The sequence below is a fragment of the Sorex araneus genome, chromosome X (assembly GCF_027595985.1).
Source record: "Sorex araneus isolate mSorAra2 chromosome X, mSorAra2.pri, whole genome shotgun sequence".
Lineage (NCBI taxonomy): Eukaryota > Metazoa > Chordata > Mammalia > Eulipotyphla > Soricidae > Sorex > Sorex araneus.
In genome coordinates, this window is record NC_073313.1 from 51,210,160 (window position 1) to 51,226,318 (window position 16,159).

General features: G+C 43.7%; 1 protein-coding gene and 1 pseudogene across 1 annotated transcript in view; one reads left to right on the forward strand and one right to left on the reverse strand.

Annotated features, from left to right (window-relative positions):
* Window positions 1–16,159, forward strand: part of GLOD5 (glyoxalase domain containing 5) — a 32,617-nt gene that overhangs the window by 13,870 nt on the left and 2,588 nt on the right. The window contains exons 2-5 of the mRNA XM_004612925.1: window positions 652–804; window positions 2,391–2,432; window positions 10,590–10,727; window positions 15,533–15,688. Of these exons, the coding sequence (XP_004612982.1) occupies window positions 652–804; window positions 2,391–2,432; window positions 10,590–10,727; window positions 15,533–15,688 (489 nt within the window). The remainder of the gene's footprint in view (window positions 1–651; window positions 805–2,390; window positions 2,433–10,589; window positions 10,728–15,532; window positions 15,689–16,159) is intronic.
* LOC129399583 (60S ribosomal protein L37a-like) lies at window positions 15,762–16,042 on the reverse strand (annotated as a pseudogene).

Here is a 16,159-nt window from a genome sequence, read left to right on the forward strand (position 1 = left end):
ACTATCTCTCTGACACTAATCCTGTTTTTAAATTTACTTATTTGGTTTGGGGACCTGATCCAGTGGTGCTCAGGACTTACTCCTGTCTCTGCACTCAGGGATCACTCCTGGCAGTGCTCAGAGAACCATATGGGGTGCCAAGTATTAAAACCAGGTCCATTACAAGTAAGACAAGTGCCCTATCCACTGTACTATTGTTCCGGCGAGAATTAAGCAATTTTGCAGCCAATGCAGGACCCTCCACTTTAAACGATTTGGTGTCATGAGAGAGAGTGAGAGAGAGAGAGAATGAAGAAGAGAAGTGTATGTCATTGAGAGAGACTGGAAGATGGTGGCAGGAGGGAAACTGGGGATATTGGTGGTGGTAAATGTGCACTGATGAAGGGACTTGAGTGTCTGAACATTGTATGACTGAAACACAATTATTAACAACTTTGTACCTGTATGCCTCACGCGATTCAAATAAATAAATAAATAATAATTTGGTTGTTTTTTTAACTATCCCATAAATGAGTCTTTACGATAAAAAATAAAATAAAACAGTTTGGTGTTTTAATCATCTGCCTTAAGGATCCCTCACCCACCCCCACCCCTCCATTGCTGGAACTCCTTTGTGTGCCCAATTTTCGCTGCTGGAGGGCATTTTTCAAGGGGAGGGACACAAATGCTAATAAGGTTTTTGGCTTCAACTTTTGCACCTGCAAGTGTGAGCTGAAGCTAATTGATAATCCTCCCAAGTATGCAAACATCCTGGGCCCCTGCGGAGCAGCACAAGCAGAGAAAGGAGATTTTAAGAAACGGTTTGTAACTGTTTTTATCCTCAGAAGTTATACAAAGAAAAATATGTGATCTGCTTTGATCATCTCTCAATCTCTCTTTCTCCAATCTCTGTCATTAAAATAAAAGCTCCCTCTTCTGCCATAACAAATGAATATTTTCCAGGAAAAGAGAAGGCAGCTTAATCTCCACGGAATTTCTCCATTTCAAAAGCATTCTTCAGCCTTAAGAAATGGAGGTTGAGAATGCATTTGTCACAATGGTCACAATAGTGGTGTGTGGGGGGCAGGGAGTGGGGGGTTGTAGCATCCAGGGAGAGCCCCAGTGACCCAGCACTGCCCTGGCTAGCAAGAAGCTGTGAATTCCAAGTTTCACAGAGGTGATTCCTAGCACTGTCCTATAAGTCTGTTCTCTGCATTGCCCCCCATAATAGTGTGTGTATTATGTTAATACACACACTAAAGTAGGAGCCCAGACGCATTGCAAATACAAGAAAGCAAGTAAGCCCTGCCCTCACCACAAATGAAGAATGTGATCCCCAGCTAGTGCCCCAAGCAAGGCCATCTACCAAGGTAGTGAGACTTCCAGTCTTCACAGCTGTAATCAAAGGGAAGGGTAGGTGGAAATAGAGATTGTCTTGTTTTTTGGGTCTTTTTTGTTCATTTGGTTGGTTGACTTTTGGGCCACACCCAGAAGAGCTCAGGGCTTACTCCTGGCCCTAGGCTCAGAAGCACTCCTGGCCATGGCAGTGCAAGAGGTACCATATAGGGTGCTATGGATGGATGGAATACCAGTCAGCCAAGTGCATGGCAAGCACCCACCCACTATACTATCACTTTGGGCCCTTTCTATTGTTTGGGGGCCTCATCTAGTATTGCTCAGGGATCACTTTGGGCTCTGTGCTCAGTGATCACTCCTGGTGGTTCTCAGGGGACTTTATGCAGTGCCAGAGGTGGAATTGGGGCCAGCTGCGCGCAAAGTCAGCACCCTACCCTCTTGTATTATCTTTCTAGTGCCCTGTGTTGTGTTTGTCTTCTAAGTTTAAAGCCTCTTCCAGCTGCCATGTATCTTGACACTCTCTCCAGGCATAGCATAAATGAAGGCAACCATCAACCCACTTACTTATGTTGGTGGGCTTTTTTTTTGCTTTTGCTTTTTGGGTCACACCTGGCGATGCACAGGGGTTACTTCTGGCTCTGCACTCAGGAATTACTCCCGGCGGTGCTCAGGAGACCATATGGGATGTTGGGAATCGAACCTGGGTCGGCCGCATGCAAGGCAAAAGCCCTACCCGCTGTGCTATCACTCCAGCCCTTTTTTTTTGGTGGGCTTTTTAAAATGCTATTTAAACAGACCTACAGGATTCAAAGTAATGGGTCACGTGGAACCCTAAAGAAACAGTTCACAGAAGAGCCGGGACAGCAAACATCGGAAAAGAATTCATGCTTTCTGAGATCCCAAGCCCAGTGTACCAGGCTGCGGTGCAGGAAATGGGGCAGATGGGCTTGAGAGCAATGGAGAAGACAGTGAGGGATAGATTTACCAGTGAGCAGATTCCTCCCGACCCGTCAGTGAACAGGATTTGAGGTATAATTTGGGTGTGACTCTTCTAGCCAGAAATGACCAAAGTCATTATGGGGGCAATCCTGGAGCAGGTAAGGGAAGTTGTGAATGAAGTGTCGGGTAACACCCTTGTCACATTTGGAGAACCATAAGTGCAGTATCTACCAATGATTCTGAGTGCTTCTGAACCTAATTTCATACTTACCAGGAAGGGTTTTTTTGAAGGGGGATGGGCAGTGGGTCACACCTGGATGTGTTCAGGATTTACTCCTGGCTCTGTGCTCAGGCATCACTCCTGATAGGACTTGGGAGGGGTCCTAGATGATATCAGGGAATTGAGTCTGGTTGGCTGCATGCTACGCAAGCACCTTACCCACTTTACAGTCAGTCTCTCAAGCTCCACCAGGAACGTTTGATTTGAAGGATTACAGCAGAGCAGCCTAGATTGGTCTTAAATGGAGAAAAGGACAAAAACTCTTTCCTCTAGCTTCTTAGGTTTTGTGACTTGAGCCTAAAAATTAAATGGATGAAGACAGATTAACTGGCGATAAAGGCTTATTTCATACGCAGATGAGGGATCCACTAAATGAATAACTAATTCCTTAAAGAGTTAAAGGTATATATTTAATTTAGTGGAGGAAAGCAGGGGAGAGAAAGGTTACTAGAGAAAGCAAATATGGATATATCAAATAGGATTTTTTTGGGAAAAGACTTTGTTAGGTGAAGAACTGGGAGATAAGAAAATTTGTAAAGAGCTGGAAAGATAGTACAGCAGGCAGGGCACTTGTCTGGAATATGGATGACTCGGGTCCAATTGCCAGGGTCCTATGGTTCCCTGATCACCACCAGGAGTAAATCCTGAGTGCAGAGCCAGAAGTTACTGCTGAGAATCTCCAGGTTTTTATGGAAGGGTCCAGAGAGCTAGTACAGGGGTAAAGTGTTTAACTTGTATGTGGCCAACCCCAGCTCAATGCCCAGATCCCCATATAACTTCAGAGCACCACCAGGAGTGATCCCTGACTACAAAGCCAGGAGTAAGGCCTGAACACAGCCAGGTATGGCCCAAAAACAACAAAAAGAGATAAGTTTGTAATGAAGTTCTCTGCAGATGAGTGTTCTCTGTTTTATAGGCTATACAGAGATTTGTGGTGGTCTCACTTCTCAGAAGTTTCTGCTTTTAGTCAGATAAGGAAACCTCAGAAAGGCCTTTTTTCTATTTCTGATGAATCTCAAATGACTTCAGCTTAAAAATTATCTTAATATAGAGGACTGGAGCAATAGTACAATAGGTAGGGCATTTGCCTTGCATACAGCCAACCCCGGTTTGATCCCTGACATCACATAATGTCTCCCAAGCACCACCAGGAGTAATCCTGAGTGCAGAACCATTAGTAAGTTTTGTGCACCGCTGGTATAGCTCCCCTCAAAAAACTACAAAAAAAGATGTCCAAACCCAAAACACCACAATGAAAGGAGTGCAAGCCCCCAGCAAGCTCTGTCACTGAAAAACTATATGAGCACCAGAGCCAGGTATATGTCAACATAGCAACGATGAAGGGAAGGGAGTGGAGGGGAAATCAAAAGAGAGAGAGAGAGAGAGAGAGAGAGAGAGAGAGAGAGAGAGAGAGAGAGAGAGAGAGAGAGAGAGAGATCTTGGCTGGGAAACGAACCCATAATAAGCTATTATGGGAGTCAGTCTAACTTAAAAGAGCTTCTAACTTTAAGCCCCAGGTATGGATTACCAAATAGAATAGCAATGTCCCACTTTCCCCTGACCCCTGTTCTCCCATTATCCTGTGTCCCCTGAACCCAAGAAGATGAAGATGAGAAGGGCATTGGCCTGGGAGCCCAGAGGAGAGCTGTCTGTGAGGAGAAGCCATCCATGGGAACTCCTTAATTCTCCACATCCATAAAGAAGCAGCTGTTGTTCAAACCTCTAAGTCCAGGGGATCCTGGGCTGGCATAGCTAGCTAAGACATGCCTCAGATTTTGATATTTAGGCCCCGATTTTCATGCCAGAGTCTGTGAACTCTACCTACTTTGGTCACCAACTCTCCTTCACCCCTCCCATTCTTGCCCCTTGAGCTCCAGGCACTGAGCCAGACAGTTTGCGGAAGTCCCTGGCCAAGGCTACCTGGCCCGCCCTGCTGCGCTGTCTGCCCTTGAGGCCATTAGTCAGGATGTGGAGCGGTCCTTCTGAGAATCAGGTATGGGGGTTCTTCCAGGGACTTGGGGTCCAGGTGTCAACACCTAAACGGGGGAACCTGCTTCTCTGAGCGAGCTCCTGCCATCCAATTCTCTTCCTTCTCTTACTTTCCTTAAAGACAGGCAGAGGGCAGCAGAGTGACACGGAAATGCCTGCAGCCGAGGCTGCCCCCGGAGGAGGCCTGGGGAGAGAGAAGATGGCTCTGGGCTTCTCTTTTGGTCTTAGTATTTCAGGAACATTTTTTTAGACAAGGGTATCTTGTATGTATATAGATCTTATTATTGGAAGGCATAACATGGTTTTTGTTCTCTCTTTTTGCTTCTTCCTTTTGGTTTTGTGATCATACCCACTGGGCTGAGGGCCTACTACTCCCTCCCTCTCTCTCTGTCTCTCTCTCTCTGTCTCTCTGTCTCTGTCTCTCTCTCTCTCTCTCTCTTTCTTTCTTTCTTTCTTTCTTCCTATGTTTCTTTCTTTCTTTCTTTCTTTCTTTCTTTCTTTCTTTCTTTCTTTCTTTCTTTCTTTCTTTCTTCCTTCCTTCCTTCCTTCCTTCCTTCCTTCCTTCCTTCCTTCCTTCCTTCCTTTCTTCTTTCTTTCTTTCTTTCTTTCTTTTCTTTCTTTCTTTCTTTCTTTCTTTCTTTCTTTCTTTCTTTCTTTCTTTCTTTCTTTCTTTCTTTCTTTCTTTCTTTCTTTCTCTCTCTCTCTCTCTCTTTCTTTCTTTCTTTCTTTCTTTCTTTCTTTCTTTCTTTCTTTCTTTCTTTCTTTCTTTCTTTCTTTCTTTCTTTCTTTCTTTCTTTCTTTCTTTTCTTTCTTTCTCTCTGTCTTTTTTGGTTTGGGGGCACACCCGGCAGTGCTCAGGGTTTACTCCTAGCTCTGCATCCAGGAATCACTCCTGTTGGGGCTCAGAGGAACATGTGTAGTGCTGAGAATCAAACCTAGGTCTCCAGTGTGCAAGGTTAGTGCCCCACCTACTGTACTGTCACTCTGAGCATTCATTTTAAGAAACTGGTAATAAGATCAGCAGTAGAGCAGGGCAAGGCATTTGATTTGCACATGGCCCACCTGGATTTGATCCCTGGTACCCTCTAAGGTCCCTCAAGCTCTCCAGGAGTGATCCCTGAGCACAGGGCCAGGAGTAATCTCTGAGCACCACTGGATGTGGCCCCCAAAACAAAAGGAAAAAAACTGGAATCAGAATAGCAAATTAAACCCTAAGAAAGTAGAGAGGGGATCAGAGAGATAATAGTGCAGTGTATAAGGTGCCTGCTTATGATCCCTGAGCACTGCCAGGGGAGATCCCTGAGTACAGAGCCACGAGTAATTTCTGAGCACTGCTGGATACGACTCAAAAATCTGAAAAATAAAACAGAAAGTATAAGGAAGGAAATTATGAAGAAAAGAGAAGATACTGATGAAAGAAAAATCAGTGTTAAAAGCTGACTCGGGCTTAGCAAGTGCAAAAAGAGACAGTTAAATCACCAGTCTGAGCACATGTTTTGCGTATAGGAGCCCCTGGTTCAATTCCCAGCACCATGTGGTCCCTCAAGCATCAAGTGGGAGTGACCTCTATCTAGCACAGAGCAGAGAGCAGTCACTGAGCACTGCAAGTAAGTTGGTTCTTTTAGAGGCCTGGTCTGTATATCAGTAGTGGAGCACAGTCTTGCATGCAGGAAGTCCTGGTTTGATCTCTGCTCTGCCAAAAAATAGTTGATATTTTGGGCTGGGGAAATGGCTACTATGTCTGGCATCCATGCTGTCCTGGGTTCAATTTGCAGAATCGTGAATTCCTTCCCCATGCCCTGGAGACCACTCTGCAACCCCATCACCACTGGGTGACTCTACTGGACCCCCAGAAGCACCATTTTCCAGTCTGAATCTGGATCCAAATGTCACACATAGCTATAGTATGGCCAAAAGTGAATTCCAAACACTCTGAGCTCTGATGGGAAGCCCAGAATAAAAGCTGCTTCTTTCAACAGAACATTAAAATATTAGGATTTTCTGCTTTCTTCTCAAGAAATTTAGAGAGTTGGATCCTTACATGTGCCTGGCCCTAATTTGCTTCCTGGCACCACATAGGGTCTCCCGAACTCCACCAGGAGTAATCTCTGAGAGCAGAGCCAGGAGTTAGCCCCGAGTAACTCCCTGAGAGAGCTCCTGAGAGAGCTCAATGGCTGAGTGCACATTTTCCATCTGGGAGCTCTGGGTTTGATACCTGGCATCACATAGTCCCCTGAGCACTGAGGCATGAGTATCCCCAAGCACCACTGGACGTGGCTCAAAAAACAAAAGAAGAAAGAAAATTTAATTCAGAGGAAAAAATACTTTGCTGCTATTAAAAACTAAAAGGGGGTTCTCTCAAAAATCCTACACATGCTGGAAGGTTAATAAAAGTTTAAAAATATTCTGCTTTCTTTCTTTTGTGGGGCGGCACACCTGGCTGTGCCCAAGAATTACTCTGTGCTCAGGGATCCTTCTTGGCTGGGCTCAGGGGACTATATGGAGTGCTGGGGATTGAACCCAGGTCAGTTGCATGCAAGGCAAATACCCTATCAGTCCAGCCTCCCTACCTTATTTTCAATAGACATCAAATGTCAGCCATCTCCTGATTCTACTGCATGCACGTTTCTCAGGAGATGCAAGTAAGAGAAATCACTAAAACACTGGAAAGCTGGAGCTGAGAGTTGCTGAGATGGCTCAATGACCTAGTGCACACTTTGTATATGGGAGCTCTGAGTTTGATATCTGGCACCAGATGGTCCCCTGAGCACGGAGACAGAAGTAGCCCCAAAACACCAATGGGTAGGGTCCAAAAGCCAAAAAAGAAAGAAAGAGGAGAAAAAAGAAACAGAAAAAGCAAGCAAGTTGGAGCTGGATAACAGCAAGAGTTTAAAATGTCACGATTTCAGACCAAAAGGATAGTGCAGGGCTTAAAGTGCTTGCCTTGCAAGTCAGTTTGGATCCCTGGCATTGCATATAGTCCGCCAAGCACTATCAGGAAGGACCCCTGAGGACATAGTCAGGGGTCGCTTTTGAGCACCACCAGGTGTGGTGTAACCCTCCCTTTTGCCGCCCTGCCCCCCAATAATGTAATAATTTTAATAGAATAGACTAGAAGTTAATATTTATGCTAGGCACTGGGCTTAATTCTTCACTATTCATAATTTGAACAAATATTATTGGACTTTGGGGGGTGTGGGTCACACCTGTTTCTGCACTCAGGAATCACCTGGCGTTGTGACCCTATGGGATACCAGGGATTGAACCCAGGTCTGCTGCATACATGACCGCGGTACTGGTTCTCCAATTTCTGGACTTGTTGTTTAGGGAAATATGGGAAACAGAACAGAAGCTACCCTTATGAAGATTGTGCTCTAATCCTAGGGCTAGACATTAGTGTACAGAAGCACAGGGGCTGAAGAAGATCTACTAATGGTCTTTACGAAGGCCAAGCAAAAAGACAATAGCTTGGAACACAAGAGGAATGGGTGAGACTGTAAAGATTGGGGGGTCATAGTAGGGAATCTGGAAATTCTTTAAGTTTTGAACCACAACTGGCAGTGCTCAGGGTTTACTCCTAGCTCTGTGCTTATGGATTGTTTCCTGCTGGGTTGGAAGGACCATATGGAGTGCCAGGGATGGAACCCCACTTGGCTGTGTGCAAGGTAAGCACCATACCCACAGTACTATCTCTCTGGCCTCAGGACATGTAAGAATTTAATGTCTTGATGAACAGCACATGCTTCTTCATGGGCTCCTTGACACATTGGTATGTTAAGTTTCCGCCCCTATGCATGACTTTTCATACTAAAATGAAGCAGAATTTCAGGGAGGAGGGCCACACTGGCATCTACCTTGGCACTGGTTGATTCAGTCTGGTTCCTTGTGCTGAGTTCTTTCCTGCAACATTCTCCCTCTGCTTTTCTTAGAGATATGCTGCTTAAGGACACACAATTCCTTTTGAGGTGATAAATGCAAAGTAGTGGACTTGGTGTCTAAGGGGAATGGTGGGGATGGATCTCTGAACACAGTCCCTATGCTAGTCTTCATGACAACATCATCATCATTAGTGCTTTCAGAACATTTGCTCTGGGATTGTATCAGGCCCTGGCCTAAGCCTTTAAATATACAGCTCTTGAGCCAGAGTGATTAAGATACAGGGTGTAAGGTGCTTACCTTGTATGCTACTGACCAAGTTTTGGTCCCTGGAACCCCATATGGGGCTCCCAAGTCCTCCAGGAGTGATCCCCATGCCCAGAGCCAGGAGTAAGCCCTAAGCATTGCCAATTGCATCCAACCCCCATACAGATTTTTTCTAATCTCCACAGAAATCCCATACAATACATACAAAATGGTATCTTTTTAGGCTCCTGGAAGATGTATAGGGGTTAAGGTGCTCCCCAGTAATTACATAGAGTCCCCCAAACCCTCCTAGGAATGATGCGAGTACACAGCCACAACTAAGCCCTGAGTACTGCTCGATGTGACCCAAAACACCACCAACAAAAGTCCTTTTAAAGATGTAGAATCCAAGGTTCCAGAGCAGATAGGGTGCTTGCCTTGCATGTAGCTGACCTGGGTTTGATCCCCAGCACCCCACATGGTCCGCTGAGGCCGCCAAAAGTGATTCCTGAGTGCAGAGTTCCTGAGTACCACAGTAATCCTTGAGCACTTCAGGTTGTGGCTAAATAAAAACAACCTCCCCCCCAAAATTTAAAAGTAAATAAAGATGGAGAAACCAAGAGGCAGAGAGATTAAATGTCCATCTGGCTCCAGAACCTAGACTGTTGTCATTGTTGTTTTGAGGGTCACACCCTGAAATGTCCAAAGGTTACTTCTGACTCTACTCAAGGGTTGTGTCTGGGACCAGGTGATTCCGAGATCAAGTGTGAACCTCCCACAAACAAAGCATGGACTCAATATTTTGAACTATTTCTGCCAGCCCCCAGCAAACTTTTAGCACTAGATTCTGTATCCTCCAGTGCCAGATCCTAGAGGCAGTTCATAATCGTGTAAGGACACAGTTTACTAAAGAACACAAGTCAAGAGAAAGTTGATAAGGAGGAAAGATGCAAGGGTGGAAAGATAGGGAGAGTGTATTTTGTTCTGCTCTAGGTGGATCTGTAAATACACATGCCCAGAAACTTATTGTTTGGCCTCAGAGACTATTCCTAGCATGGAGCTCAGAGGCCCACGGGTGCTCCAGCCCTTCGAGCCATCTCCCCAGCTAGGCACTTTGATTTCATCTGAAATGTGCCTTCCTTTTCTGTACTCTATGATAATAGCTGTGCAGTGTCTCAGAGGGCACTGACCAAGCTAAATGGCCCAACTTGTACTCATTGGGTTGGTTCTCCTCAGTGTTGTTCCATTTCTTGTGAAAGAGATGAGTTCCAGCTTGGGGCAAATCAGCAGGGGCTGGGGTTTGGTTTCCACTCTCCTTATTTTCTTCCCCTCTGGAAGGATGTTGAAAGGGAACAAGGTGGATGGGGCTGGAGAAATAGTACAGTGAGCAGGGTGCTTGCCTCGCATGCAGCTGACTCAAGTTTGATCCCCAGCACCCCTAAAGGTGCACTGAGCCCCACCAGAAGCAATCCCTGAACACAGAGCCAGGAGTAAGCCCTGAGTACTGCTAGATGTGGCCCAAAAGCCAAAAAAGTCGGTGGGGGGTGATCATGACAGACATACAAACTCTTGTGAGAATCTACACATGGGCATTAAGACTTTACTAAAGGTCCAGATAGTTCAAGAGTTAAGGCACTTGTCCTGCACGCTGCTGACCCAAGTTCAATTCCTGAGACTGCCTAGAGTCCCCTGAGCCCTTCCAGGAGTGATCTTTGAGCACAAAGCCAGGACTAAGCCCTGAACCTAACCAGGAATGACCAGAAAATAATTATAATTAAAAGACTATATTTTTAAGTTTCCTTCAAGGAAATGGGGATGAGGAGGGAGTATCTTCATTAGGCAAGTGAGGAGAAGAAGCCAGAAGTTCATGAATAACCAGTGGTATTGTGATCTTTTCTTACCTCCCTCCCCCCATTTTTTTCAGTCCTGGAGGAACAGCACCAAGAACCCTTCTCAATGTCTTATCCATAGTCTTGACCACATCGTGATGACTGTGAAGAGTATCAATGAAACCATCAAGTTTTATTCCAAGATACTGGGCATGGAAGTTATAACTTTTAAGGTAACCATCACCCACCCCAAGACAAAGTGCATTTGCAGAACAGTTCAATGAGACTACTTTGAAAAATAACTTCACTCCAAATTACAAACCAATTCAGAAAATTCTGTGAGGAGTTGTTGGAAAGGTCCTTGGCAGAGAGTTCAAACTCTGATTATTGGGGCATCTAAAGGAAATAGAATAAAAGGAAGGGAGGAAATTACTGCATAAATCATATCAGAGAATTTCACCCTCATTATGTTGTTCTGGCGCAAGTCGAGAATAAACAGAGAGAGACAACCCAGAATAGGATAGTGAGTTTATTAGAGGCTCATTGCTAAGGACCCCAAGTCAGAAGAGAAGGAGACATGGAGCCCCGTTTGCTGAGAAGGTCTCTCTTTATCCTCTAAATGCGGGCTACAATCAACATACATTCTTATCAATGAAACAAGGGATACAGAGGTAATAAGCAAAAGAAAAATAATCAATGCATCGTTTCCACGTGGTACAGCCTTCAGGTGCTCACAAGAAAAACAATCAGTTTCAGTATATCTTGCACATTTTTGGTGCGCCCTTCAAGTACCATCTTCCGTGCTCTCCCATAAATCTGTTGGGCCCAGTGCACTCCCATAAATATGATGGGCTGGTGTACCCGTAACTCAGTTGATTGAGGTCATAAAACGAATCCTTCTTCCTCCCTTCTCTTGTTTAACTTAGGGCATCAGTTTCAGTTTCCCAGTCCCCATTACATTTTCTTAATTTTCATTAGCTTCATAATTCTCATTACATATAGCTTCTTATTTGTCATTACAATTATATGCCAGAACTGACTTAATTTCAAGTACACAGACAAATAAGGATCATACATGGGATGTAAATAAACACACCAAGGGAACAACAAATGGCCAAAGGAAACAACCTGAGAACTGGTCTTAGAACTGAATTTACCGTCATGGGGAACAAGGGGTGTAGGGAGGTGAGGTGGAGGTTAGGTTATGGGTGGAGACAATCTGGTAGAGGGTGTGACATTGGAATATTCTGCGTCTGGAAGCATATTATTAACAGTATGGTAAATCATGGTCCCTACAATGAAAAATAATGATTTTTAATAAATTTAAATAATTTGTATTAAAAAGAAAATATCTAAAGATATTCATGGCATTTACGGAAGAGCCTAACAAGCTCCCTGTGGTGTATTCAATATGCCAAATACAGTAACAATATCAGGTCTCACTCCATGACTCTGAAAAGAGCCTCTCTAATCGTTGGGAAAAACGAGTAAGGAGAGGCTGCTAAAATCTCTCAGGGCTGGGACGAATGGAGACGTTACTGGTGCTCGCTCAAGTAAATTGATGAACAACTGGATGACAATGATACAGTGACAGTGAAATTATAAAAGATCAGAGTGAAAACAAAGATCATAAGAATTTCCAGACAGGGTCCAGAGAGAAAATACAATAGGTAATGTGCTTGCCTGGCACATGGACAACATGGGTTCAATCCCGGGCATCCCATATGGTTCCCCAAGCACCTCCATGACCAAAAAAGCAAACAAGCGAAAAAGAATTTTCAGAGAGGGTTGTAGAGTTAGTACTGGGAGTAAAGTGCTTGCCTTTCACATGACTGACCAGGTTTAATCCTCAGCATTGCATAGGGTCTTCTGAGTCATATCAAGCATGATCACTGAGTACAGAATCAGAGGAAGCCTTGAGCATGGTCCAGTGTGGCCCCAAAACCCAAGTTAAGAACAACCTTCAGAGAGGCTTAAGAAAAGAAACTAACTCAGGATGCAAGGGAGATAGCTCAGGGACCAGGGGTGTATGCTTTGCATGTGCAAAACCCTAACTTTGGTTCCGGTATTTCGTATCCCTCAGTACCATCAGGTGTAATCCTGGAGCTTCCACTCTCACCCCCAATGACTGAGCCTGAGTAGCACCTAATCATTTAGCCCAAGGAATAGTCCTATTGGCTTAGCCAAGTATTGCTTAAGTGTCCCTTAGGCTCCCTGGGCACTGTCTGGGGAATCCCCACACACACCCCAAAGGAAAAAGTAATAATTCAATTGCAAGGAAAAAGGCATACATGGATATCAGATTTCCTAAGTCTCACATGAGCGGCCAGAAGACAATAAAACATCTTCATGATTCTAAAGGGAATTTTTTTTTTGTGGCTTCATGACCATACCCAGAGCTTCTTAGGGACTATTCCTGGCTCTGTGCTCAGGAATGACCCCTGACCATGCTGGGAGTGGGGGAACTATATGTGGTTACAACGTACATGTGTTTATGTGGGGGGTGGATGCAAAGCAAGCAAGGGTAAGAGTGAGGGCAGAGTTCATTAGGGACTCCTTTGAGGGAAAAAATTTTAAACACTGAATATATATTCAATCAAACTATTAATCAAGGTGCTGTGGAACAAAGCATTCTTAAGCCCCAAAGAAAAAAGAAAAGGACACAAAACCTCCCCCACCTTGCTTGTAAATCCTGTTTGGAGCAGGAAAAAGAAAGGATCAAGAAAGAGAAATATCAGGTGGGAAACAGGGTTCTGCGGATGGAATTTGAATTTACAGAATTTGGAGCAACTTTACCCCCACACCACAGTGAGAAATGCAGAGATTTGGAGCAGGCCTTAACCAGAAAAGATCCATAAAGTTTCTAAATAGGGTAAACGTGAAAAGAAACACTTACAAAGAGCACTGGGCATAAATAGAATTATGCAGCATTTAAATAGAATAATAGCATCTTGAATACATACACAGCTAGGCAGGCAAATGCTAAAAAATAGCCAGGGGAGAGAAAATGCAAAACAGAATCAGAGAATACCCTCCATTAGAAGGTCTAAAGCCTATTGTATTACTGATTTAACCTTTCACAAAAAATACCCTGTGCTTTCAAAAAGGAACAAAAAAGCCCAGAATCTACATATTAGTGTATCTGTTTGACATTCATGCATAAAACAATAAAGTACTTTTCATGATAACTGATGAAAACCAGAAGATACAAACCAAACACATTATAATGGATGCCTAAGACTGCAGATAGAAATAGAGTGAAGATAAAAGGAATAAATAAATACATAAATCAAGTGAGAGAAGGCCCTGACATGAACCAATGTTAAGTAATACCAAAGCTTAACCCCCTGTATTTGGATACATTGGATACATCTGATACATTGGACACACACGTGAAATTTCTGTGTACTATACAGAAAACACCCAAAACTGCTACGGGAACAGAGGGTATATTTATCATTTACAAAAGAAGGAAAAACAGATTAACATCACTTCTTATCAGCAACTCCAGATTCAGGAAGACAACTGAAGTCTTTTAAAAGACCTTTAAAAAGCTATGGGACAATAGCCTCTTTTTAAAAATAGTCTTTTAATGGCTATGGGACAATAACCTGCAGCTTTGAATTCTATACTCAACCAAATCACCAGTCAAGCGGAATAGTCATTTTCTTATGTAGAAATGGTTCAAGCCTGGTTCATGCATATGCTCTCCTGAGCAGTAATAGCCCCAGAGCAACAGGGGGTCAGTGGGGGCAGGGACAGGGGGGCAGGAGGGGGGGAGGGTGGGATGGATGTGGGGATATGGTATCAACTACGATTATATAAAGAAAGAAATGCAAAATTGATCAAACTTGAGAGGCACAGGAAAGGGAGGATACAGATGAAGAGGGCATTACAGGTGATGAAAAACTGAATTTAATCTATCCAAGCATCAAGATGCAAGTAGGTTATTCAAGAATTGTAAAGGAACCAAAAAGACATTTTAAATGCTTATGGAATTCTATAGAGAGGGGCAGTGATGTAGATGAGCTGAAGTTTCATTTAGCATAGAAGGAAGAGTATGGAAAATACGTTTCCAGTGGTCTAATCAAGAAATATTTGGTGCATCAGTTAGGAAAATAGATACAGAAAGGAAAACTCAACCATCAGTGAATTAAATATGAAAATATGATAGTTTTCTTTCTCTCATTGAATAACCATCCGGAAGTCAAAATTCTGGTCATGGCTGGCACAAAGGAGGAAGTGAATGGGCAAAAAGCACCAGCCCAGTGAGGCAGGGATGTTCTCAGAAACTCAGTTCACAACCTACAACCTGTACTTACATCCAGTTCATTGTCCTGCCAGACATCTTACATAGCGCCTCTGAGCAAGGAATGATAGGAAATGTGGGTTTTTAAAGCTGTGCACACAATTGACCCCTTTGAAATAGGGTGGAGTTCAGAAGAAAAATGGGAAAAAGATTTAGTAGGCAGGCACATTGTTGTCTCTGCACCCATGGCATAAACATATTATTTGGTGATATGATAATAACTTTTAGAAATACGGGGCCACATAGTACAGTGCTTGCCTTGCCCACCCCAGGTTTGATCCTTATCACCACATAAGATCCTCCAAGTCCTACTAGGAGTTTTTGGGTGTGGCCAAAATAACAAATAATAATAACTTCCAGAAATAGACACATATGGATATTGAAAGCAATTGCTTGTAGTGAATGAAACAAGATGGGGTGAAGCAGTACTATTTTTCATGAAAAACATTTATCTACATTTTTATTTGTTTGTTTTGGTTTGGGGGCAGCACCAGGTGCTGGTCAGGGCTTACTTCTAGGTCTGTGCTCAAGAATCACTCCTTATGATATCAAGGGACCAGAATTGAATCCAGGTTAATTGAATGCAAGGCAAGCCTCTTACCTGTTGTGCTATCTTTCCAGCCCTTGCCTGCATTTAAAAAAACTTGTGTGGGGGCATGGGGGAGGTGCTTTTTTGCCTGCCACTCATCTTGGAGGTTCCATTTTAGTTTATTTTCTTTTCCCAAATAGGGAGATCGGAAAGCATTATGTTTTGGAGACCAGAAATTTAATCTCCATGAGGTGGGAAAGGAATTTGAACCCAAAGCAGCTAATCCAATTCCTGGCTCCTTAGATATCTGTTTGATCACAGATGTACCTTTGGAGAAAGTGATCCAGCATCTCCAGGTGAGTTCCATGCTGTTTTTTTTACACAAATAAATACATTTATTAGAGGCTAGCAATGTTTCAGATGCTAGATCTAGTGGTTTTTCAATTCTTTCAGTCTTCTGGTGGCAAATTTGACTGTGACAGTAGAAGTGATATTGTATGTCCAGGCAGCCCTCACCATGGTTTCATGCAGGAACCACAGTGTTAGATGCCTATGACCTGTCTCTTCATCTTGGACTTGCTGCAGAAAGAGCACATGTCCTTGGCATGCTGGTTGATTTCAATTTTTTTCGCCATCTTCTGGAAGGAGGCACTGTAATTAGTCCCATATTTACTCACAATCCCCACCTTCTTGGAGATATATTTAGCCATCCTGTCTTCAAACAGCTCAGGACACAGAGACGCCTATGATGTTCTTTTAAGGAAGCTGCTACAGAGAGGGAAAACAAAGCATGGTGCATGGATGTCTTCCTCAAGCTTCATAGAGCT